Raw genomic sequence first — 27,700 nt, 5'->3', positions numbered from 1 at the left:
TGCCATTTAAGAATCTGCAACATTAATACATAAGAAAGCCTGTTCATGACTCAATAGGTGATTTTCCCATATCCCATCTGTGTTTCATTTAAACACCATTATAACACTGCTTTCATGCTCTAATGCCGGAAATAGTGCTTCAAACCTCCTTCCTTCTGTGCACTTAATGAATTGTGAATGTTTACTGCAAGGGTCGACACATTGAGATCATCATAATATTTCATGTCAGCAGATTCCTTAATGATTCTCTTCATTTTACGTACTGTATTATAAGCATTACATGAACGGACTTGTCATGAACATGCTTCTTTATAGTATAGGCTTTAGGAAGGAACTCCTAATGGGATGAGAGAACAAACCCTTTTGTTTCTAGCTGGCAGCCATTTTGATTTTCAGAAATTGGCAAAAACAATATCAAAATGGAGGCATGTTCAAAAACATGGGATTTCTGTGAGAACTGTATTGTACCTGAACAAATATATCTGTATAATCATACAGTATAAAAGAAAGCAACATGCTAAACATGTATAGTTCAATGTAACAAACGGTATCCATTGCTCCCTTGTGCAGTGTATATGCTGATACATAGCATAACACTTAAATTAATCACAAACTTCTCTGTAAATCACATCCTTGTACACCGTATAAATATTACAGCATTTTGAGGGGGGAAAAAGTGTTATTTTAAATGCCTCCTTTAGCTATGGCTTTTAATGGCCATAAATCATTTAACCTTGCGAAAGTAAACAACTCCCTTTCCATGTTGCACTAGGTGGAGTTTGTTTTCTCTCTGATCGAATTGCTGAAAATCGAGCTGAATCCTCCAACCAGGGCCCGGGTACTACAAAAGCTAATTCAATGTGATCTGGTGTCCAGTTACAAACCTTTTTCATTTATTTATTTTTTTTCTCCATAATCCTAGAAGCCGGGATAAAAAATTTGTCCTAAAACACGTTTTAGCTCTGGATAAAAGGACAAGACGACATTCAGATCCAAGACATTGTCAGATATTGCCAGAACAATTCTGCTATGTGATGAATCATTAATGATCTCTGAAAGTCATAATGGTCTGTCATTAATGCCCATTAATGATCTCTGTTTACCACTAGTAGGGGCTTGATGCTTCTGGCCAATACCTTAGAGAATACTTTAAATATGCCTTAAACTTTCCCTGTCTATTTGTCTGCTGCAAATGTAGTCTGCAGCTCTGCTTGTTCACTTCGACTCCAAGCAAAGATGTCTTTGGGGTTAAGGAAGTCCAATTCAGGTAAGTCATTTTTATTTACAAAAAAAATTATCTGTAAACTATATGGGAAAGAAATATCTTCTCTCTTTAAATAAGTGAATTCTTTTACAATTATCATTGTAAAACATATTGAAGTCTCTGGTTGATGTACGTTCAAAATGCTATCTTTGTGAATATAAATGCTGAATTATAATGTACAATGGATTATTATTAGATTGTATAATAGTTATATCATCATATTTTAAAATATACTCAGTATCATTCAGTTGTAATGGTAAACTTCATTTTCGTTCTAAGTACAAAAATACATACTTAATGTAGAAAGGGTTTATATCTTGTTAGGACAGTTTTGCTGGCCATAGCAGAACTAGTCCAAAGAGAGTAGACTTGTAGTTTTATTTCATCTAGATCAGTCTGGGATTTGGATTTATAATAATTAGTGCCATGCAGTTTAAGTATGTTTTTATAATGTAGGATGACATCACTGCTTATGGACACACACAACCTTGTATTTAAGTGTTCAGATGGGATGGGGCTATGTTAAACTGCAGTTTGTAAAGTGTGTTTGTTGTACTGGTCATTAATATAATGGGACCTTTGTTCATATAACATAAAATTAGTTAGATAGGCTTACAGTATGAACCAACGCCCACAAATCTGAATTTAAGCCAAGACATCCTGTTTCTCTTTCTGGTGTAAACAGCAGCACTAGATTCACATAAGCATTTACTAATAGCTTCCTGCAGTTTATTTTGCTTATCATGAAACTGGATGATAATGTATTTTTAGAATAGATGTCACTATAAGAGAGGTATCATGTTAGTATCTTGAATAATGAGCTGACCTACAAAGCGGGTCAGACACTTCAAAATATCTTTGAAATCGATTGTATATTGAGATAATCTGGGTCTGATAATTCATTAATTCATTACACGCCCTTTTCCTTCGGTCAGTAGGTGTTGTAAAACATTAAGGGGTATGTTTGCTAAACTGTGGGTTTGAAAAAGTGGAGATGGTGCCTATAGCAAACAATCAGATTCTAGCTGTCACTTTTGTAGAATGTGCATTTAGTACATTTGTAGAATGTACTAAATAAATGATAACTTTAATGTGATTGGTTGCTATAGGCAACATCTCCACTTTTTCAAACCTGCAGTTTAGTAAATATGCCCCTAAGAGCATAAATTATTCTCAGTTTTGCACTATAGCAGAAACCATTGTCTCTGTTACATTCCATGTTGTTAAAACAATGATAAAAATTCCACTACAGATTTGGAATGCTTGAAACCTGAAAGATAGATCAGCACCATGGATAGCTACTTAATGCATGAATGCAATGGTGTCCTGTCTCTAAAAATGTGGCATAGGCCCATCAGTCCTACAGCTAGCCTCAGGTAGTGTTAGGACAGACTGACAGAGAATCATTGGATATGCAGTTAAAAAATATCAAGAAAATATTTTTATTATTATTTTTTAATACTATATCTTCAAATTTTACATTTATTGAAATACCTTTTATACTATTTTTTTTTTTTTTTTTTTTTTTTTTTTAAAAAATCACAATATTGTTGTTGTCCAAGTTAACCCATACATTACTGGCTGATCGAGATGGAAAATATTATTCTCTAAATGGCTAATATTTCTGGGTGGTGATATAAGTTAGGTTTTGCTGATTTGAAGATTGTAATGATCTAGGTGCCCTATGCAGTATGACTTGTTTAGTATACTATATTGATAAAGCATAGACTCTCTGTTCAGTATCCCAACACTGAGAGAGAAATTGTAAATTCGCTGTTTGCCAACTGGTGCCCTTTCTGGCTTATTGTCATTTTCACAGACACCGTGAGAGATCTTAATTATTGATTGGACCATTTTTAAGCAGAGACAGCTTCTATCATTTGGTCTTAAAATATGCGTCTCTTGAACTGAAAGGGCACCTGTCCTTTTTGTTTCTTTACTCACTGTTCAATAAAATTTGGCTTTGACTAGACTTAAAATAGTCCTTGAAACCGGTGGTAGTCAGCATATCGGTGCTGACTACACCGACAAGACTTACCAGGACGTCCTGAGTACGGATGGCTGCTTACCGACGAAGGATCCATCCATGTGAAACGACTTGACACAAACCCGAAGAAAGAAGACGCCGGCGGGACTTGATGACATCACCGACATAGGCGACACTGTTAACGCTGCTCTTAAGGGGGTAATATAACTTTGCGGCCATGTACAGTGTACTTTACAAAGGGTTGCACATTGTACATGGCCGCATAGTTACATTATCCCCCTAAGAGCAGCGTCGACTATGTCAATGATGTCATCAAGTCCCGCTGGTGTCTTCTTTCTTCGATCTTGCGTCAAGTTGCTTCACAGAAGAGTTATGATGGATCCTCTTCAGGAAGCAGCTGTCCACACTCAAGATGTCGTGGTAAGTCTTGTTGGCACCGTTATTCCGTACCCCACCCCTCGAAACTGTATAAGCAAACCATATATATATATATATTTGTATATTATATATATTACATATGCTTCGGAATGTGTAATTTCCAGGCTCCAAATAACACATTTGTAAAAATTTTATTAAAAAAAAATGAACCAACCAGAAAGCAGGAATCCAGTTATCACACGCTCTTAGTTATTACAAGCTCTCAGATTTCAGTAGCTCCTCCTTACCAAGACTCCATGTGCCATTCAATGTACACTGCTGAAAGGAAAGCATTATATTAAATCTATAGCAAGTGCCATTGTCATTGTCCACTTACAAACTGGGTGCAAAAGCTCTACCCAGGCTGTGATAGGCTACAATGATAATAGGTGAGCAAATGAGAAATAAGTGGAGACTTAGAAGACTGTACATTTGTCATGTACCCAGTATACAGTGACTGATGCCTGTCATCATAGCCTGATAAAGCATTATCCAGCTCTGAGTATTAACTGCAAGAAAATGTTATTACCCAAGTTATTACTTGTCAGTGGTCTGGTCTGAATGGCACCAAACTGTTGTTTATTATATATTACTCTCTACCACCAAATACCTCAGACTTAAATTAGGAAGGTGAGGAAGTGATTGAAGATAAGCAGCTCTCAAATGTGATAATAGCCATAAAAGTTTTGCAAAAAAAGTTAGAAATTGTAATTCTTTTACTTGGGCCTATTTTAGCAGCCACTATGTTACCATGACAGAAGTATTAAACAATTAAAGTATCATCAAAAGAAGGGTATATTTTTTTTTTATTTCACGACACAGAGTGGCTCTGTGCATGTCCACATTTTCATTTTGTCTTCGCCCAGCATTTCCACTGTCCTTTTCTGTGTGTGTACTCTAGAGATGCTCAGGCTTGGTTTACCTTGGTACTTTTCCGCTTCCTCGGATCTGAATTGAGGCAAAACATCGTTGTTGCGTTATTGGATCTTGCGGGTTTTGGATTCAATAATTACCTCCCTCCCCAGGGGATCCTGCCCCATTTGTCACATAGAGTCAGGGGTGTTCTTGTCACTCCCCAGTCTCCAGATACATTGCTCACACAGAAACAGGGGTAGCAGTGTTCTTGTCACTCCCCAGTCTCCAGTGACATTGCTCAGTGCTATTGCTCACACAGAAACAGGAGGGGTAGCAGTGTTCTTGTCACTCCCCAGTCTCCAGTGACATTGCTCACACAGAAACAGGAGTAGCAGTGTTCTTGTCACTCCCCAGTCTCCAGTGACATTGGCCACTCCCATTGCTCACACAAAAACAGGGGTAGCAGTGTTCTTGTCACTCCCCAGTCTCCAGTGACATTGCTCAGTGCTATTGCTCACACAGAAACAGGAGGGGTAGCAGTGTTCTTGTCACTCCCCAGTCTCCAGTGACATTGGCCACTGCCATTGCTCACACAAAAACAGGGGTAGCAGTGTTCTTGTCACTCCCCAGTCTCCAGTGACATTGGCCACTGCCATTGCTCACACAGAAACAGGGGTAGCAGTGTTCTTGTCACTCCCCAGTCTCCAGTGACATTGGCCACTGCCATTGCTCACACAGAAACAGGAGGGGTAGCAGTGTTCTTGTCACTTAACAAAAAATGGGTGGAAATGACTGAAAATTAATGTTATTGAGGTTAATAATAATGTAGGAAAAGAGATACATTATAGCATTTTTTAGCATTTAATAATAATAAAAAAAAATCCAAAACCAAAACACGTGAGGGCTGTTTTGCCAAAACACAAAGTTAATGCAGATCCAAATCCAAAACACGGGGGTCAGTGAACATCTCTAGTGTAGTCTGTTTCTTTATTGACTGCCCCGATTCAAATGTGTGCTGTCTATGTCCTTCCCTCTCTCTGTTGTTGTCCCATGCCTCCGTTGTTTGCCACCATTGATATTTCCCCAGTGTCTTGTCTACCCCCTTATTGCCACACGTGTATCTTCCATTTAGTCTCCTGTCTCCCCCCTAGACTTTTCTTTTTATCTGCCTCTTTTTTATCCCTTCCTGTGTGTGTCCCTCATCTTGTGTCTATTTCATGGATGCGTTTCCCCATGGTATGTATACCTTGTATTATATTTGCCTCCTGTCTCCAATGCACATCTTAGAGGCTTTTGAATTGAGAACCGTAGCAGAATATCTTGGCATGGAGACAGCTATCCTGTACAACGTACCTGTTTGGCAGCACTGTGACCCAGTGTGACCTACCTGAAATCTAGGCCAGGGGTTAGATTAAAGTTTAGTATTGCGTAATCTCAGATAAAGGTTGTGGTCACAGCAAGGCGCTGCATAAGAGATGTGTTATAGGATGCATAACTACCCTGTCAACAGGAGTGGTAGAGTCTAATAGGTTGGCAGGTAATACTGTTGTATTCTAAACCTCCCAAACGTGTCTCTGTTCATCCCATAGTTCCTCCATCTTTCTTTTCTTCCCAGTCATAGCTAATAATGGACTAAAATATTTATGTATACATATCCTCATTGGCTGTAACAATGATTACCGGACTCATAAATTGTATCCTAATAGTACCTATTAGTTCTAGTCTTTGCATTTTTCATATTTGTAACTTATACAGGGAGATGTTTTCTTATGATCTATATCAGATATGTACAAAGTTTTGTTCATTTTTCCATATCTAAAGTCAGTGACATGCATTTCTTGCTCTTTTGCTACTTGAGCCAAACTGTGCCCTGCTTCCCTCACCTAAAATATGCCCCACTCAGGGGCAAGCTCGGCTAGGGGGCATTTTTTTTCCATTAAAATGTTCCCCTAATAGGCTGCTGAGTCGAGTCTTGCCCATACATGCCCACTTTTAAGAGATCCGGGGGAGAAGTCATGAGACATGGGGCAGGAGGAGGGCGTGGTGACATTTCACGTCACCATAGCCCGACTCTAAAAATTAGAAATTCACGGCATTGAATGGAGGGAATTCCGGGAGAGTAGGCAGGTGTGGTCTTGCCCCCCAGGTTAAAATTTGCAGCCCTCCCCTGGCCTCACCCCCAATATCTGTACTTCTGTGCCCTTCATACAGTAGTATAGGGTGGAAACTTCCCCTCCCTCCTCTCCTCTATCTATCCTCTGTCAGGCAGCAGCATGCCTGTCATACAGTTAGTGCAGGAGAGGTCTGTGAGTACTTTCTGTAGGGATGTTGTAAGCAGTGCAGGCAAGGGAGGGAGGAAATTAGGGTGGTAGCAGGGAAGTGAATTACATTTTTACTTTGTCTCATTGTAAAAACATCCCTGGGGTCACTGTGCTGAATCATATTACATGGAAGTAAAATGTATTATATTACAATCTATCATAATAAGACAATGTACTCTATATCAGAGTAACACAGTACAACATATTGCCAGATTGGCCTGGTATCATGCCCACCCATGGTATCTGTGCCCTAGTCTGGTGTTTAGGGAGTAGATTTACTAAAGTTTCTATAAAGGAAAAGTGGAGGTGTTGCCCATAGCAACCAATCAGATTTGAGCTATCATTCCTCAAATGCATTGTATGAAATGATAGCTACAATCTGATTGGTTGCTATGGGCAACACCTCCACTTTTTCTTTTTAGAAGCGTTAGTAAATCTACCTCTAGAAGTCAGTGTTATGATAAAGCCTTTATGACACCCTGGCAGCTTCTCTCTGTTCTTCCCTCATGTTATAGTCTTTTCCTGGGAAAGATATGGCTATATTCATAGTGAAAAATAAACAACAAATATTGTCTTGGCTGATGTTGACAGTGTGTATAAAAAAGGCAAAGGTTTGCTGTCTGATGGTAAATACAGCGTTTATATATCCTTTACATAGTTTTGCTTTACACAGAGAGAAGGAAAATAGCTGAGTAGAAAATGAATTACCCAGGGGATTGTTAAATGTACATAGTACAGTATCACATGAAGTGAGACAATTGGATTACATGTGAGTGCATTTACAATATCAGGTTAAGTGCATTTGGTAAGTTGGAAAGGTTAATAGTAAATACATTTGGTACAGAATGCAGTGTGAAATCCTTCGGATTAAACGCATTAGGTATATTCAAAAGCAGCCCACATTTAAGGTATAAGTGATGATGATGTAATTGTGTTAAATGGAAGCTCTTGAAATAATTCCATAATATACAAACTACTTTATTTTATAGCGCTCTTTGGAGCCAAGACCCAGAAAGTATTCACAATAGAATATATTCTGCATTTATATTTTGCAAGGAAATAAAATACTTATCAATATAACATCCTCTAGATGTCCCTCTAGCTTCAAATTTTCCTTTTATACTTAAAAACGTCACTTGTATATGCAGCCAGCTGCCTGTTTGAGAATGCTCTCCTTCTGTCCTCTGCCTCTCTCTGTGGCTTATGCTAAGGTGGAAGCATATGCTTTAAAAAGCCACGTACTAAGCCCACATGCCACGGTCAGACCTACTTGCACCCAGATACACTGACTTCCATAAGCACAAGGAAAGTTTTTTTTAACATTTGTTTTGATAGTGACAAATGAAATCACTATTAAGTTTGATTTAAATCACTCTATAATACACCAAGTATAATCTTCCTTTTCTTGTATGAATAAAAGTAGTAAGACATTTATGTTAAAGAACGTCCACATATAATATAGGCACCAGCAATCAAGAAAGCTTCAGAGATTAATCAGCCAATCAGAAGCTGCTATTGTTGGCGACCGTCATCATAGTCAAGTTGTATTTCCACCAGCCCTCGGGTACTTACAATTGATATGGATACTGAAAGGTGATATGCATCTCTGGGTGGGCCTGCCACAGTTGACAATTAGTGAACACACCCTTTTTGTACTCTGCATTTGCACATCCTTTCCCTCCCCGTTCCACCTCTCTCAAGTGTAAGGAAGTACCAAATATGCTTACAGACGGGCATTTGCTCAACTCAGCATGAGATCTTCTGTGTCTTTATGTTTCCATCTAGTTATCTATATGTCTTTGTGCATGTCTATTTATTGGCTATTATAGCTACAACACAGCAAAGTACTCGCTATCACCCTCTGGTGGACAGAGGTAGATTAGTTGTTTATGATAGGAATGACCGTAACCCTTGAGTGCTGTTTTGAAGCATATAGAACAGTATTATTGTTATCATGTATTATTATTTATTACCATTTATTTATATAGCTCCACCTTATTAAGATTAATAAAGCATATTTCTCAGTCCCTGACCCAGTGGAGATTACAGTCTAAGGGGCATATTTTAAAGAAGGAGAAAAGGCCTAGAGTCGTCAAAAATGGAATTTTTTACCGGGCCGGTGTGTGCTATCGCTGGGTATCGCTGGCAATAGGCTTCACTGGGGGTCTCTGACGAAGCTTCCCCATGCAAAGCTTGCTGGGTCATACATGGGCTGAAGGACCCTGCACTGGCTGGTGAAGCAGTAAGTGTACCCTTATTGCTGCCCGCCAGTATTGCATTACTCGGATACCCTGGCGAAACTTTCTTTTTAAATTGGGCAAAAGAAGTTTTTCTATTGCTGCGCTAATCAGTCATAGGAAATATTCCATATTGCTGGACCAAATTTACCCCTGTATTCTATGCCACACACACACTAAGGTCGATTTAGGTCAGCAGCCAGTAAACCAATGTTTTTGGACTGTGGGGGGAAACCAGTGCAGAAACAGAGGAAGAACATTGAAACTCCACACAGATGGCGCTCAAGATCAAACCCATGGCCCCAGCGCTGTGGTGCAGCAATGTTAACCACTGTGTCACCATACCAAATGCAAGATTCAGAGCAAAAAATTTAATAGGTGTAGGTGTCCGGAACAGTTCAGAAACAGCTGTTTATTTAAACAAACGTAAACAGTGACCAAACTATTCAAAAGCATATATAGGTTTATAGTACTGTGGTGTGATTATGAGAGGGAGATTGGGTATCAAAAGTCAGTTATTCAATTGAGCTGCAATAAAAACATATATAAGCCTATTTATCAATCCTATGTATCTGAGCTATCTCCTGCATTAGGCAAGGTATAGTATAATACTGCAGTCCCCATACTTTTCAGTGGGGACCGTGGTATGATTAAATTTGTCAAGCTCTGAAAAGTTTATCTTTTTGGAGCTTGGCCTCGATTGCATCTTCAGGTGTTAGCCATACAATCTTATGGGGAGAGCATTACAGGAGAGGGATCTTCGGATCCATCTCCATCACCCTTCCTGCTGTCCTCTGTGCTCTTTAACAAAACTAGCAATTGCCATTCGCGACCCAGTAAAGATTCCAGGCAGTACCCAGAGTTGTCAGTAGGAACGAGTCATCGTCGGAACTTTAATAGTAAAGTGCCCCGTTTAGTCAACGATGACAGATGATACTTACCTGGGCTACATCTGAAGATTGTTAAATAGGCCTCCTAGTTTGTAATGAAGTGCATTGTAGACACATGCATACAGTGCATTGCAATTCAGATCTTTAACCAAGTATGCTGTTTGCATAATTATTGAATCCCCACACTTTCATATTTTGTAGAGGTAACTTTTGCAACAATAACAGCTTTAAGTATTTTGGGATAAATATGTACCATCTTTGAACACTGTTTGGGAGTGATGTTGTCTTATTCCTAAGGCAGTCCTGCTCCAGGTTGCTCAGGTTAGTCAGATGTGTAACCCACATTTTCAACTACAGCAACAATTTCCCAATTGGATTGAGATCAGAGCTTTAACTGGACTATCACAGGACATTCACGTTTTTGTTCTTGAGCTACTCCTGTGCTTGAGATCTCCTGCTGAAAGATGACTTTTACCCAAGCTTTAACTTTTAGCAGAATTAACAGCACAGTTGCCTTCTCTCCCAGAATGTCCGGGAGTCTCCCGAATTTTTGGGAGTTCTCCTGGACTCCCAGGAGAGCAGGGCAACCTCCCGCATACTGCCCACATCGTTGGTGAAGTGTGTGGGGATGGGTTTAATCATGGCATATTGGCCCCGCTGTTGTAATAGGCCAAATTTTGTTCAGTTTAGCAGAGGGGCAGGGCCTAATGATGCGATTCATGTGGCCACACCCCCAAGATGCAGCATGGAGATTTCCCCTCCCGGAGGCGAGATCTGCTAAATTGTTAAGTGTGATTTAACTGGTTGTTTTGTGTTATTCCCTGCAGTTTGCAGCATCCATTCTTCTATTTTACCAAGTGCCCAGTCCCACACCATGATGCGATCGCCACCATACTTGTGGGTATGGTGTTTTTAAGGTGTTGGTAGTGTCAGATTTGGGCCACAATGTTTTGCCTTGACTTTGGCCAAGAATCTTTATTTTGTTGTCATTTGCCCAAAATTATTTTCCCACCTCCCACCTGGGTCACACTCGTGCAAACTCCTGGCATGGATTTACATGGTTGGAATTGAGTAATGGCTTCTTTTGTGCAGAGCACTTCTTATCTCCTTACACCCTTTCCTGGGCTGTCGGTATTGTGAGAGTACAGCCTAGTAATGAGACAGGAGACTTAGGGGTAGATTTTCTATACTTTCTAAAAAGGAAAAGTGGCGGTGTTGCCCATAGCAACAAATCAGATTCTAGCTATCATTTATCAAGTACATTCTAGAAAATGATAACTAGAATCTGATTAGTAAGTGGTAATAGAGGGGTTACTGGTCGCAGGATCCACAAGTGCCCCCTTTAAAAATAATAATGTCACGTAAATAATAGCAAGGAGTTATATATTTATTATTAAAACTGAGAGCATCTGTTTCTGTATTTAAATAATTGCAATGCATAAACACATAAGAACTCATTTGCGACTTGGTTTTGCATCAGTGCAACTAGATATTCTGCTCTGTGCACATCAAAATGCACACCTAGGGCCTGATTTTATGTTAGGAGCAAAGCAAAGAAACGGAGCAACTTTGTACCTAGACAAACCATGTTACAATGCAAGGGCTGCAAATTAGTTTATTACTTTGCACATAAGTTAAATACTGGCTGTTGTTTCATGTAGCACACAAATACTTGATAGTTTTATGTTTCCACTGAAATTTAAAGTTGATCTAGGACATGCCCTACCCCAACTATAAATCTGTCCCCACATTTTAAATTCACTTTCCCCTCCAATGCAACATGGTTTTGCCAAGGTGCAAAGTTACTCCTTTTCTTTGCTTTGCTCCTAACTCAAAATCAGGCCCCTACTCTCTATTCTCTAAAGATGCCCCACAAACTAAAGGAGTGCCCAGGTGTGTGAAGAGGGGGACAAATCTGAAGGCGCACTGTGCAATATGTAAATCATACTTGTCTACTTCTCCCAGAACATCCGGGGAGTCTGGTTCATGTCCCTCGTACTCTTGGAACTCACCTCTGGGGTGCAAAAGATACAACTCACAGCAGGTGTATGTGTGTTTGTACATGCTTACATGAGTTGCATTTGCTTAAACACGCCTTTACTGTACTCAGCGAATGTTAGATGACCCCTTACCTTGCCCCGCCTCGTGTCTCCTGGCACAGACAAGTGTAAGTGCTAGAATCGTACAATTCTGCATAGGCACATATGCATGCGCACACATTCTGGGCATGCACAGGGCGAATTCACGCAAGAGGCGCTATGCAAACTTGTGTACGTCCCACTGTGCTATAGCCCCATGGTCTCTATAGCTCCTCCACAGGAAAGAGCTATATGATTTCTTCTTACCTTATTAAAGGAAGGTAAATAATTTTAGGTAGGTCTAAGTTCATGCTTATCTTTGGTTCCATTTACACATCTGAGATTCTCTATTATGGGGCACATTAATAACAACTTGATGTATGGAAATCTCTTTTCAGGACCGCATTACACTTTACTTTGAGAAAGTAGTGGAAAATCTGGTCACCCAGAAGTCATATTGAGTTGTTATAGTTATTTGTTACAGCTTGTAACATTTATTTGATATAAGCAGGGTCACCCGGCGCTGCAGGGGTCAGATTTGTAATATGTAGCCGTTTTTATATATTAGCCATTTATTTGGTAAATAGACCAAAAATGCTATTTAGAAAATAAGATTTGTTGCTTTCTCGCGTTGACATTATTTCGTGTTGTGGTTTCCTTCCTGCGGTCAAACAATTGTTTACAACCCAAAAATGATATTTTCAATATCTGTCGCTCTGTCACTCTGTCACTATGTGGTCTAATAGGTTAGATTTGGTAGTTTTGCCTTCAGAGCTGTGGAAGATATTTGTCAACAAACAAACTTCTTCTTTTATATATATATATATATATATATATATATATATATATATATATATATATATATATATATATATATATTAAAATGCCTGATGGTATGTATTACAGATTGATGTATCTTTCTTTGATTATAGGTGTTGTTTTAAGTAATTACTGAGATTACAAGTGATGTGCGGCCACTTTGAAGGGTAGAAGGCTCCATACCCTGGAGTGTTATAAGGTTGCCCATCGTTAGTTTAAATTAGAAAGTTTAAAGCTTTGTTTTGCAAAGAGCTCATCACACAAACATCGCCAAAATGATGACCAACATGCTCTAATAAGACATTGAGCATGTATCTCCTTAATCATGTAATATAACATACCCCCACTGACCAGTATATACCACAACCAGCATCCAGAATACAGTATTACAGAGCCCCCAATCATGCAGCATGTGATGACCCCACTTCTTGTAATAGACTGAATTATCCATATAATCTATCCGAGGTACTCTAGGTGGTCTATTTTTTAATATGAGAAAAGCCCTAGGTCCTTTTGAAAACTGCAATTTTTGCCATATTTAGGATTTTTTCCTATTTATCAAAGCTCCCTGACTGGTAAAGACTATTAATGGCAGTATTCTTCACCGGGGGCTTTGCATGGGGAAGCCTATTTATCATGGTCAGTAGGGTTACAAGTACGCCTTAGGATGGCATTAGCCGGGGTCACTGCAATAAAAAATTCTCTATTAATTACAAGAGAGTCCCCTATAGACGAACGCAATTAAATAGTGACAGTGTTGCATTCGAGCTTGCACTGACCTGAAGGGGTTAACATGGGATTTAGACCCGACCAATAATGTTGAGGGGGGGGGGGGTCTTGTGGCTTTGTATAGTTGTTGCATTTCCTGGTCTGAGTCACTCGGCTGGCAAAATCCCGCCCACCCACGCCATTTTTTAAGTAAAGTTTTTAAAGGTTAATGGTTGTTTGTTACATCCTGTTATTAGGGTTTATAGGTAGTTAGTGGGGGAGGAAGGCACTGCGATCAGCGGCTGATATAGACGGCTCTATCGTGATTGTTCGCAGGTATTTGTCCCCTTACAAGGCAACGGTAACTCTTGTCCCTCCCGTGGGGGGGGCCTCGCCCAACTCAGTGAGGGAGGGGGAGTGAGTAGTGAGGTGAGTGCAGTTTACTCTGATGCCAGGTTAGGGCCGGCCAAGCAGTTGGGGTTATGAGAGAAGTGGGTGGACTTAAGGCTATATTGCCATGTCCACGCTTGGTTGGGTATCGCTGGAGCTGATCCGCAGTGCTCTTTCTCCGCCACCAAGTTTAATTAGGTTATAATAAAATACGTTAGTGCCACTTTACTCAGGTCTCCGTGTCTTTATTTTATATAAGTTGGTTATCTTATTCAAGGTATGGTGAAGGTGATGAAGGGCATACACAGTGAACTATTTATAAAATTGACACATTTTTTTTTTTTTTAAATAATTTTTTTTCCCCCTTTATTTTTCATCTTCATCATCATCATCAGCAGCTATTTATATAGCGCTACTAATTCCGCAGCGCTGTACAGAGAACTCACTCACATCAGTCCCTGCCCCATTGGAACTTACAGTCTAAATTCCCTAACACACACAGACAGAGAGAGACTAGGGTCAATTTGATAGCAGCCAATTAGCCTACTAGTATGTTTTTGGAATGTGGGAGGAAACCGGAGCACCTGTAGGAAACCCATGCAAACACGGGGAGAACATACAAACTCCACACAACCATGGTCGGGAATTGAACTCATGACCCCAGTGCTATGAGGCAGAAGTGCTAACCACTTAGCCACCGAGCTGCCACATTCAGATACATAGTGAGAGAATGCCACTAAGCCCAGTGGTAATCGCTTACCCAATTACGATAACACCGACACACGGCACACCTACAATCAAATAACGATGGAGTGAAAAAACGACAGTTATATTAACATACCTACCTTAAAACGACTGTGCACATCTCCAATGTCAGCAGAAGACTGACAGGACCTCCTTCCGACTGCCCAGCTCTCCGGCAGTTCTGTGTGACGTCAGTGCGCCCTTCATGCCTTTAAATTTAAAGCGGCAATGTCGGGACCCTGTTTAAACAGTGTCCCTGCAGGGTCCTGACATTGCCGCTTTAAATTTAAAGGAGATGTGCACAGTCGTTTTTAAGTTAAGTATGTTAATATATCTGTCGTTTTTTCATTCCATCGCTTTTTTATTGTATGTGTGCCGTGTGTCTGTGTTATCGTCATCGCCAACCCGTTCCCCACCCACAACTCCACCGTGTTGCCTCCGCCTCTACATCCGCAGCATATGCACCTGGATAAGAAGTCATCCTCTTTAGCGAGTATTTGTATGCACAGAAGGGCCCAGCACTGGCCTGGCGAGTGGTAAGACTCCTCTTACGGCTGCCATTCAGTGTCGCCTGAGAGCTGAGCACACGTCAGCTGCACCAGTGATCTTTTTTTTGTTAAATTGCACCATAGATTTTCTATGGTTGCGATAAGCAGCCATAGAAAATCTTCATAACAGAGAGGTCTTGTTAAATAGACCCCTAGATGTCCATACAATCATGATGTTAGTCTGTCCTTATTGTCTATTTTGTGTCTTTCTGCCAGTCTATTAATCTGTGCATAGGACTGTATGATGTAGCACATAGTATTATTTCCTAGCTATTTTGCTACTGTCTCCAGAGTGTCACTTTCATAATGCAGCACATTTTCTCTTTGCTGGATTGCAGACCTGTTGAGACAATCTCTTCTAAGGTGTCAGAGAAAATAATTAATATAGCTGCTTTTTGTGCATGCTGAAAGCAATGTTGAACACTGGTAGTTCAAAATATGGCTGTGATCTGATGCTTTGGTCTGGTTACTGTACTAATAAAGTGTTCCTGGGCGCCAATGTGTAGTGGTCACCTAAAACACTTAATGATTGACATCTCACTTATCCAGGGCTTTAAATGTCCTCATGATGCCACCATACAGAGCACTGGCTGCTGACATGAATGAGAAGCAGCCATCACGAGAACGGAGTGTGGTGCTTAGCTATGGTGTCACAGCCAAGCGTCACGCTCCCAGTCCCTGGAGGAGAGGGTGTCATCCCCACCTCCCTCCTGCTACGTGAGAGTAGTTTGCGGGGCGCCACCTGTGGTGCTCCCTGGGATTGCACGGATCCTGATGACAGAAAGCTGCAGCTCCTCCCACATCTATAAGACAGTGTTCTGTAGGGATCTGATACAATTCACAGGCCCTGCCCCTGCGTATGAATCGTCAAATCAACTCAATGCATTTCTGAGAATAGAATGGTGACAGGATCTCTTCAACAAGTGAGTAATGGATACCATTGTTACGAGGAGGCCCTGAAAACATTTATTGCTGTAAGAGCATCAGTTTGGGGATGAATAAATGGTCAGTCATTACTGTAAAGAGGGACTAAGCCTAAGCAGTGTTTATTTATCCTGCACTGAAGTCACATGACTGTGTTTGTACCTATTTTACCTTGTTACATTTGCTTGGCAAAATGGAGTCTTGTGAAAGAGCAACTTTTGCTCTGAATGATAGGCAGGTCAGGGTATCTGAGTGCTTAGGGTTGTTTCTTATGCACAATTGTTTAATCCTGATTATTCACCTACAATACTAAAGTGAGATTCTGTTTTGTGCACAACATCCATAATGAATTGTAAGAGGAGGAAATAACACAAACTTAAACACATTACCTATTTTTCTCCTTGGAAAAATCCTTAATTCAAAGTTTAATTTTTTACCTTTCAATGGAGTTCCATTTGCTAACTTGAGTTTACCGGAACTGTATTACTTATTGCCCAGTCAGGCTAGGTTTTTGCTGTGTTACGTTTCATCCTTACAATAACTAACCACTTTGCCTGTAGGCTGGATATGCCAGAGAAGATACCAGGTGGTCTATTTATTAAAAAGCGGCTGTCTCTTTGATTTACTAAGAAAAAATTGCACAGTGGGATCTAAGTGATAGTAAACTGCCTGGCGATACTGGTTGGCAGTGGTAAGAGTGGTCTTACCACGTTACCAGGCCAGTCTTGGTGGATCTGCGCAATGCATGACCTGGCATGCCAGTTCCACATGCCCAGTGGAACCAGTACATGCATTGCTTTGCATGGGGAAGCTTGCACTGGAGAAATACGGTGAATCGCTTCGCCAGCTAATGCCACCGCTGGCGATAGCAATCTGGTAGCCTTTGATCGACTGGGAGGGCTAATTTGCACATATAACCCCAATCCTATGCAGTGGCGGAACTACCGTGGCTGTAGGGGGTGTGACTGCTACATGACCTGAAGGTGGGGACACATAAGAGACACCCCTGAGACCCCACATGACCTCCAAATCTACCACTTTGCTATAAAAAAGAGCAGAGTCCTCTTCTGAGCATCTCATATGTCCTTTCATAGATGGATGCCCCAACAGTTGCAGCTGCAGCTCCAGGACTCTACACAAACTTTAGGACCGGCAGAGTTACATCCATGATCCTCTCTTTAACCATTTGCTAGTAGAGTGTATTTATCTGCCATGTTTAGGGGGCTTTCCATAGTGAGCCTTCTGAATGCAGCCACACAGACCCCCCCCCCACTACCACCACTACCACCATTCCCCACGTCACCTACCCAACATCATTGGGATTGAGCTGAATAAGGCAAATATATTTTCATACTAGCCTGGTCAAATCTCATTATACTAGGTAGCTGGCCATAGGGACTCACCAAGGCTTATCCCTGGAGGATATCAGGAGTTTCAAGACAGGTGTTACAAACACTCTACTTGGCAGTGTATGTAGAAAGCAGTTACTGTTAGGAGATGGGTCACATGTACAAAATAGACCCATAGGACAATTTCACACAAATACTCCATAAAACAAACGTTTGCAAAATTTCTTTAATAGAAACAGAAGCTACGCAGTGTGAATGGTACGTGATGTATTGACACTGGAAAAGAAATTTACCATGGATTTTAGATCTGTTTATATATTACATGGGTCTGGTTACATTTGTTGTATTTTGCAATTGTAAATAAGTTTGTTGTGGTTTTGCAGATGTGTTCTGTTGTAATCTATTGTAATCTGTCATTACATTACATTAACATCCAACACAAATTGTGCTACTACCACTTATCCTCAGTGACCTACTTACACTCTCTGAGCTTTGTTTTCATCCTGTTACTGTTTTGATGATGTGAAGAAAAGCCAAGTAAGAGTCACTTTGCTCTACTGGCATTGAAAATTCTCATTGTCATGTGTCAGCAGGAGTGTAATTTCCTAGGATAAAATACAGTATCTCCACTGCAAGTATCTGTTGTGATTTCTGCATATAATAACATACTTATTGTACACCTCAAGGCACACTAATGACATGAAATAAGATCGTTGGGAATCCAGTTCTGGAAAGAAGTCTATTTATTTTGTTTCTTCCGATACTGTATATGTGCAGAATATGTTCAGTGTGTTATGTATCTGCTCGTCAAGTGCAAGCATGGCAGTTCTCATTTAGAGTGTAAAGTGAAAGATTGCACAAGTCTGCAGTGAAGGGAAGAGTTCTTATTGCCTTGCTTCTATCCTCAAACAGATAATTAATTGCATTATCAACAGCCTGACTCCTGCGTTCAGTCCACTATAAACTCTCACGCAACAATGCTGATTAAATCCTGGTGAAATCACACTAGGGATTCCAGATGCCATCTCTAGCAATGTGCATCTGTTTAAGACTTTTCTCAGTAGACATCGACTGGCTGGGCTCTGGAGATCAACGTTATGGTCAAAGCATCTATTACTTACTCAGTAGCAATTGTGTCATTTGTCTTAGTGTCACGTAATCAGCTGTTCCTTTATCTGCAGTAAACCACAATGCTTCTTTTGATTTTGGAAGTCATTAACCTGTAACCTTACTTCTGAACTTATAGAAATCTACTGACCTGCAGAATTCACTGGTAATTAGTAGCATCTATTGCTGAAAGGGTGGGGTTTACTGTCACAAGCTTCATCTGCATACCTACCAACATCCACCCAACCATGCCCCCAATTTACCAAAGCCTGACTTAATCCCATTAGGTCCGGGGTTGGCAACCTTTTTCTATCGGTGCGCCGGAAAAAATGTCTTCAAGCTCAGGTGTGCCAGTAGTGTGTGTGTATATGTATATGTATATGTATATATATATATATATATATATATATATATATATATATATATATATATATATATGTGTGTTTATGTGCATATATATGTATATATATATGTATGTATATATATATATATATATATATATATATATATATATATATATATATGTATGTATGTGTATATATATATATATATATATATATATATGTATGTATATATATATATATATATATATATATATATATATATAGCCTTCTAGCAAGGTTCTGACTTGTGTTCATCCATTGACTATAAAAGAGCTATACAAAAGTGATAAGATCAAGCCAGAAGCAGGAACCATTATTGTACACATGATTTATTTTTTCACTTAGTTCCTTGACTTTCAGCACTAGCACGCACACACTTTTAAATCGCGTTTTGCTTCTGGCATTTCAATCAGAGCATAGATAGATTGGGAAAAACATGAGAATATAACATGCACTTTACCTGGGCTGCAAAAGATCAGCACAGGAAGCTAAATGCCAGTATACAGATAGGCTGGCTCTAGTAGCAGCAGTATACAAAATGCTTCTACCATATTTGCTGCTAAAGTAGAGACACAATTTAACTGGTCAAATGGCACTACCTGGCATCCTATGAACTGTGGGAGATGCTCAAGATCATGCCATACTAATCTCGCCAGTCCATTGTCAGCATTAACTTTAGAGTGGTTGGTGGGTTGGCAGTGGTACTGGTGTAATTCTAATGGAACTGGGGGGGGTTCAATGCAAAGGCAAGTGATCGCATTTGGTATATATTCTATCCGTGTATAGTCCCAGTTTCTAGTAAACGGACTAGTGAAGAATACATACGTTTTGCTGCTAGTCTTTTCCTGTTTACTGTATTTTCAAACATATCAGATCTCTGTGATCTTTTTTTTAAGATCATTATTTTATTGAGTTGTCTATATTGTTTACGGCGACTATTTGTTTGGAAAACCTGAAAGAATTTAAAAAGTAATGAGAAATTAAGAAGAATTAGAAAGCTTAAATCTAATTAAGTGTAGCAAACTATAAATAATTTAATTATAATTAGTAAATAGTAAAGGTACAACAGATCATGTTTGTATATCATCATCATTTATTTATATAGCGCCACCGATTCCGCAGCGCTGTACAGAGAACTCATTCACATCAGTCCCTGCCCCATTGGAGCTTACAGTCTAAATTCCCTAACACACACAGAGACAGAGAGAGAAACTAGGGTCAGTTTTGTTAGCAGCCAATTAACCTACTAGTATGTTTTTGGAGTGTGGGAGGAAACCGGAGCACCCGGAGGAAACCCACGCAAACACGGGGAGAACATACAAACTCCACACAGATAAGGCCATGGTCAGGAGTTGAACTCAGGACCCCAGCGCTGTGAGTACTGTGTATGTGTGTATATATATATATATATATATATATTATAATTAAATCATTTATGGTTTGTTACATATATATATATATATATATATATATATATATATATATATATATACTAATAGTAGAGCCATACTCAATGAGACTAGAGCAGTGGACCAGCAGCTCCCATAGTTAGGACGATGCATTGGATTGCAACACATTAACCCCACCAACTCCATAGTATATGTGTGTGAGCACTCCATACTACATAGCACTACATAGTATGTAAGTGAATGAGTACTCCATACTACATAACTCTACATAGTATGTGAGCATGTAAGTACTCCATACTACATAGCACTACATAGTATGTGAGCATGTAAGTACTCCATACTACATAACTCTACATAGTATGTGAATATTCCATACTACATATCTCTACATAGTATGTGAACATGTGATTACTTCAAACTACAAAGCATTACATAGTATGTGAGCATGTAAGAACGTCATACTACATAGCTCTATATTTATGAATGCATATCTGTATTAGGTCACTATATATATTTTTACACTACTGTCTCTTAAACATTATCGAGCCTGCTAAGCCAAACCATTATCTTTGTCATTTGAAATGTGGTTTATTTGCATTATAAAAAGTATTCTGCACTTCAAGAAAGTACTCAAACATATCTGATCAATACAGTAGAATGTGGTAATGCTGCCATGACAGGAAATGAAAATGGCCTCTTTATGAGTAAATAACACAGTGCCATTATGATATTAACCGGTTAAGTAATTGCTACAATTTGCCTATTGCCGCGTCATGAGAATCCAGAGTCATTTCTAAAATCCAAGTCAACTGTTTGAGCCAAGGTATGAAAACCAATAACTCTAAGTGGAGAATCAATATATTAGATGTATCATTTACCAAATAAAATGACCTACATTTCCAAGAAAGTATCAATTGAATTCTAAAGAAAAAAAATCAACTGACAATTGTACAGTAGCTGGCACATAAGTTGCGTATAGAAAGTGTGAAAGCCTAATAGTAACTTATAACCTATAAGCCAGCAAATAAGAGGTAACTGCTCAGGTTCGGACAATTGCATAAAGCTTGTAGGGCGAGGTATCCAGGTATACCCAGCAAAGGTAAATTATAATGAAGAAATATTGCAACAATAAAAAGATGTTATGGAACCCATATTAAATCTTTAATATAGCTCGCTCTACTGTACTACCCCACCACTGCTGCTACCACCATCGTTCTTGGTAGATCACAGTTTACATGCCTTTAATGGAGCACTTCTAACTTGTCATGCATTGAGCACATTTGGAATATTTCCATGGCTTGTTAATTAATAATTGTAAGCATGATTTAGAAAATATTAAAGGCCAATTAACTAGCCTTGGGTGCATTTTAGCAGATTGTTAAATAATCCTTCAGTTGAGTACATTACTGGTAGGCTACATTATATTTTTTTCAGGTGAACACTGTTCTCTCAATTGGGTCTCATATTACCTTTTAGATGCATCATTTTGGAAGTTGAGCACAGTAGAAGGGCCACATGTGACTCCTGAAATACCACATAACATTGTTAATGACCCACCGTTGGGGGAATGTCTGAATCTGGCTACACAGGTCATCATCTTGCTTGGCTCAAGTATCAAATATTAGAATCCATTTCCAATATAGCCACTTTCATTGGGCTCCCAGGCAGATCAACTGGATCACACACAGACCTGTTAGAATGCTTGGCAGTGACTTCACTAACATCCAGAGAGTGGTCAACCAGAATTACAGAATGCTTGAAAATGATCAGATCATCATCATCATCTATTTACTTATATAGCACCACTAATTCTGCAGCGCTGCACAGAGAACTTATTCACATCAGTCCCTGCCTCGTTGGAGCTTACAATCTAAATACCCGAACATACCCACACAGACCAAGAGAGACTAAGGGCAATTTAATAGCAGCCAATCAACCTACCAGTATGTTTTTGAAATGTGGGAGGAAACCGGAGCCCCCGGAGGAAACCCACGCAAACATGGGGAGAATATACAAACTCCTCACAGATAAGGCCATGGTCGGGAATTGAACTCATGCCCAGAGTGCTGTGAGGCAGAAATGCTAACCACTGAGCCACCGTGCTGCCCCATGGTTTTCTGAAGATTGCTTACAAGAATAATGAAAGACAAAATTTGGGAGATTATGTAAAAAATTTTGAGACAACGTGGAATATGGTATATGAAACTGATAACTAACTACCTACTAGGCTTCAGTTTAACTGAAGTTAATAGCAATTTTTAATAGCAATTGCTCACAACCAATCAAATATAATTCTCTACAGCACTGAGCATTTGCTCCTTGTCAATTTTATTTTATACAGTTGTATGACTTCAATAATAGTGTAGCTATAATAAACAGAAATGTAATATTTTTTTAGAGGCATGTCAATTTTACTGTATTCAATGTTGTAGCGACTACAACATTTTGATAATTGAATCTATTGTAAGTGCTATTTTCACATTATTACACCAATTATCATTCGTTTTTTGAAACTGTAAACACTAAATCATTAGATCACCCTCTGTTGCCTTAGACACTAAATGATATTGCTTTTAAAGGCTAAATTGATAATGAGTGCAATTTGGAAAGATAACGGTGATATAGGAAAAGACCTGCCAACATGAACATTATATCACAATTTAATCCATGCATGGTAATGTAGACAAGAATATATGCAGTGTAAAGAAAAAAGAGAATACTTATAATTTGTGATATATCAAAGAAGTGAAGGCGTCAGTCATCAGATCCACCTTTCCTGTGGCCATCATATATAGCTTAATAGTTCAGCACATACATTATAATTATCTGATTTGTAAAGCACTAACATATTGTGCAGTGCTGTACATTGGTGAGATCACGGCACGCAAATTACATACAATGACATGAACTAGAAGCTGAAGGTGTTGTGCCTAAATGAGCTTACAATCTAAGAGGTGTGGGCAATGTGGGATACATAAGGTAGCTGAATAACAACTGTAGTTGTTGGTTGGTAAAGTTGCATGTGGCTCCAAATATAAGGCAAGCATTGGCAACTGGCATTTCTGTGCAGCTACCTGTGGTGTAGCATGGTGGGAACGAGGAGACACAGTGGAAGGTGGAGACACAAAACATAACCAGTCACTGTAGAAAGCTTAAAACAGTAACAATAACTGTCCTTTCCCATTTATCATAACTGAGTGGCCGCCTTCTGCTGGTTCTAGTGAAGACTTATGCTTTCATGCAGCATGTGCTCTCTTGTGGTTATCTGTCTGGAGTAACTGTATTCTGGCGTTTTTCTTTATTGTCATGTTCACTGCTAGATAAAGAGCCAGGACAGTTGTTCCCCATGATTGGTGGCAGCAGAGATCACCAAGGAACAACAGAGATGGCAGCAGCAAAGACAGTTATAGTCGCTGGGCCAGCAGCTGAACTGAGAAGGTATTTAGCAGATCCGCTAAACAACCTTGTCCTTGGTGTGATGTCTCTCCTTGGCACAACCATATAGTTACCCGCAGCCTTCACAAATTTTAAAATGTTTTATATTTGTGGGAGGATAATTATAAGGGAGGTTAAGCACAGTGCTAATCTAAAGTGCAGCTATCTCCATCTGCCGTTTGCATGCTAACCATATAGAGTTTCAATCTGCTCTACCATATAGAATATTTATGTATTACATATAACCAGTGGTCAAGGTAGAAATTTTGAAGTGGCAGTATGGAAATGTAAGTGAAGGGAATTTGATAGTTTTACAATCAATGCAGAAGGAGAAGTGGCGGTATGGCATACCACCATATACTGCCAACTTCAACAAGTAAATATAACTAAATGGAGCCAAGGTGACAGGAAAGGAAGGGAGGAAGTGGCTCAACAGGCTGTATGGTGATTATATTATAATCATGCCTGCACGCCCTCACTCCCCCGAGCTCCACCTCTGACCATGCTCTCCGAATTCCCCCCCTGTAGATGGCCACACAAAGGAGCCGTCCCAATGAGTAGTAGAGTATCAGAGTATTAGTTTGGTGAATAAGCTCTGGATACCAACATAAAACATTTATCACTGTATGAGTTACCTATGTACCTGACAATGATGTCAAGTGGAACACTCATCAAACCTGAGCATATTGAGAAGGAAGAGTTCCACTAAATTCCACTAAGGAACACAAGAAGATCTATATTGGTTGGCTCTACAGTCCATTAGTGGCAATTTAGTAGAATGGTGTTATTTGCGCCATATGTGGACAGGTGTGTCATATTTGCACACATATTTGTTTTATGTTTCACTCTGACAACAATAAAACACAACCAAGAACAATGGCACACCAGGATGTATACATCCTAGTGTACCCCTGGATAACATACTTATTTTTCTTTGTGATTGGTTGGTATGAAGAGTGCACCCCCAGTATTCACAAGAAAATAAGAGATCTGGGTGGATAGACCAAATTAAAGGCCCATTTCTGGGTATAATATAGACACTTAGTCCTTTGGTTCTTTCTTTGAAAAAAATAAAACACAAATTAGATCTTTGAGTAATACAATATTTACAAGTATATAACATGTAAAAATATATTGGTACAATATAATACCATTGCTTGTAATGCTTTTAAAGGAGGAACATTTGGAGGCATTTTTAGTTGACCATTTTATTTCAAAAAATGAATAACAAATAATACAGATTATACAGGCTGCACTGACAAAATGGAAAATTGGAGTTGTACTACAAAACGTAAAATTGTACCACACAATACATTTCTGAAAGTCAAGTTGTCTTGTGCACACTTGGGTGTTTATACAGCTATTAATTTTGTTATCAATTGCTTGTTTACTTTAGAAAAGAGGCGTCTAAGGGGAGATATGATTACTATGTACAAATACATTAGGGGTCAATACAGAGAGCTTTCATGGGAACTTTTTACCCCAAGGACCATACACAGGACACGTGGTCATCCCCTAAGGTTAGAGGAGAGGAAATTTCACAACCAGCAAAGGAAGGGGTTCTTTACAGTAAGGGCAGTCAAGATATGGAATTCATTGCCAGGGAAGGTTGTGCTGGCAGATTCAATAGATATGTTTAAGAAAGGGTTAGAGAAATTTTTAGCGGACAGGTGTATCCAGGGATACGACCGTTAATTTAAAATAAAGGATAGTAGTGGATATAGGGTAAAATTGGATTGCAATATTGAGTCTGGGGGGATTTTCAAAATTGAAACAGATGGGCGGTTGCCTACTCTGGATTAATTTCAAATATAAGTGCAGGATCGCAGGAGATCCAAAATAGGTTGAACTTGATGGACTGGTGTCTTTTTTCAACCTCATCAACTATGTTACTATGTTACTATGTTACTGTGCTTAGACCAATCATTTGTTTTTTTTTATATATATATATATTTTTATTACTGTAGTCTTGGCACAACTAGTAGTTTGTGTTGTTCCTGCCTGTTTATACATAACTGATATAAGATGGCAGGTCCAGTACTTCTTACAAAATAATTATCAAGTACAGAACAGGACAATCACAATAATGAAAACAGTGGGATTGAAGTAATATTTAAAGAATATTATTTGGTTACAACTCATAAATCATCTAAAATTGTTTGTAAAGTGTATATCCATTTATTTCAATATCATGAACAAGGTACCTTGTATACCAAACAGATATCTAGAGATTCACTCTGACGGACAGATTTCAACTGGAAAATGGTATTTGCAAGCATAGTTAATATTCTCTTTTGAGGAAGAACTAGGCAGGAAAATTACACAGACCAATCAGGATACATCCAATAACAGCCAATCCAGTGCCCTCAGCAAAGACCAATAATGCATTGTCTTCTTTCCCAAATCCAGTTATTCATTTTGCATCTTTAACATGCCCTGGCAATGAAAGAGTCATTTGCCAATTAATTCAAATTACCTTTCTCTCTCCGGGAGGTGTCTCTTGAGAGCAGGTTACCTTCATCATGACACAGCTCATCCTGACCTGACATGTCAAAGCTCTGCATAGATGGGGAAGCTGGCAGTGTACAATTCATACATGACTTTAATCAACAAATGGAACAACTGAGCTGTGAATGCTTTTGTTGCGCTGAGTAAAAGTAACCAGATGTTTGCAGATGACATAGAATAGGAGATTGGTCAGAGCTATTCTGTATTTCATTGAAAAAAGGAGGGGATCAGACCATCTGCATCTCTCCCTCTCTCTCTCTCGCTCTCTCTCTCTCTCTCACACACACACAGTTACAAGTGGCTTCAGTGCCTGTAGACTGAGGCAGCTGCTGCTGCTGCATTGTACACAGATTTCTTGGAATAGAGAAAAGGCTCATTTTTATCTGGAATGTAACTAGTGTGTCTAAGGGAAGAAGGATGCATGAGCTGGAGAAAACAGACGTGAGCTGTATCAATGATGCCAGAATGGAAGTGGAAAGAACAGACCATTGTCTCATCGAGGTCAAGCCCATACTGCAATATTGGTCAATATTTAGGTTTTAAAACTCTGGACAAAATAATCCACCGGATAAAGAAGGGAGACTAACTACACCCTCTGAAGCTGAGGCTGATGGTTCAAAGAAGTCTCAGGGATTGAAAAAGTTGGCAATAATTATAAAAGGGAAGAAGTGAGTTAGGGTATATTTTTACCAATGGATCTGAATTATGTGACAATATTCATTCTTCAAAAGGAACTTATCACAGAAGGATCATTGTTACCAATGTGAACTTTTTCAGTCTCCGGAAAAAAATTGTCACCGTGTCTGATCCCTATTTTTTTGCCTGAATAGACAGACCAGATTTTTTTGTTGTTGTTGTTAAACATTAGCTATGGCTGCCGCTATTGCCAGCTCGCTTATTAGGCAGAAGAGACAAGCTCGGGAGAGGGAGAAGTCCAACGCATGTAAATGTGTTAGCAGCCCCAGCAAAGGCAAAGGGACCTGCGAGAAAAATAAACTCAATGTCTTCTCTCGGGTCAAACTGTTCAGCTCTAAAAAGAGGAGAAGACGACGACCAGGTTTGATAGCTTCTTATGGTCTAACATCAACCTTCGTCATGTATCAGTCATGCCTCATCAAATAGTGCATAAGTTATATGTTTCAGTGATTACCAGATTATTAGAATGGGCTTCAGTAAATTACCTGTTTGATTTCACTAAAGTGTACCGCTAAATTGTATACAAGAACCTAAAGGCAAAACAACATTGTAATAAGTTAATGTACAGGGCATAGTATCTTGTATCTGATTGGAGGTTTGCTGGGACATTCTGGAAGGGAACATTCTATTC

The 27,700-nt window shown here is 39.4% G+C and overlaps 1 protein-coding gene across 8 annotated transcripts in view; it reads left to right on the top strand.

Annotated features, from left to right (window-relative positions):
- FGF13 (fibroblast growth factor 13) overlaps positions 1-27,700 on the top strand; it is a 281,106-nt gene that overhangs the window by 200,683 nt on the left and 52,723 nt on the right. The window contains exon 1 of one of the 8 annotated variants that reach the window (XM_075187307.1): positions 26,350-27,430. The exons of the other annotated variants lie outside the window; for them this stretch is intronic. Within the exon in view, the coding sequence (XP_075043408.1) occupies positions 27,244-27,430 (187 nt within the window). The 5' untranslated portion in view covers positions 26,350-27,243. Of the gene's footprint in view, positions 1-26,349; positions 27,431-27,700 lie in introns of those variants that run through there. 8 annotated transcript variants of the gene reach the window in all.

Source organism: Mixophyes fleayi, chromosome 9 (genome assembly GCF_038048845.1).
Source record: "Mixophyes fleayi isolate aMixFle1 chromosome 9, aMixFle1.hap1, whole genome shotgun sequence".
NCBI classification, from domain to species: Eukaryota; Metazoa; Chordata; class Amphibia; order Anura; family Limnodynastidae; genus Mixophyes; species Mixophyes fleayi.
The sequence above is the reverse complement of the archived record's forward strand: the minus strand, read 5'-3'. Positions and strand labels throughout refer to the sequence as shown.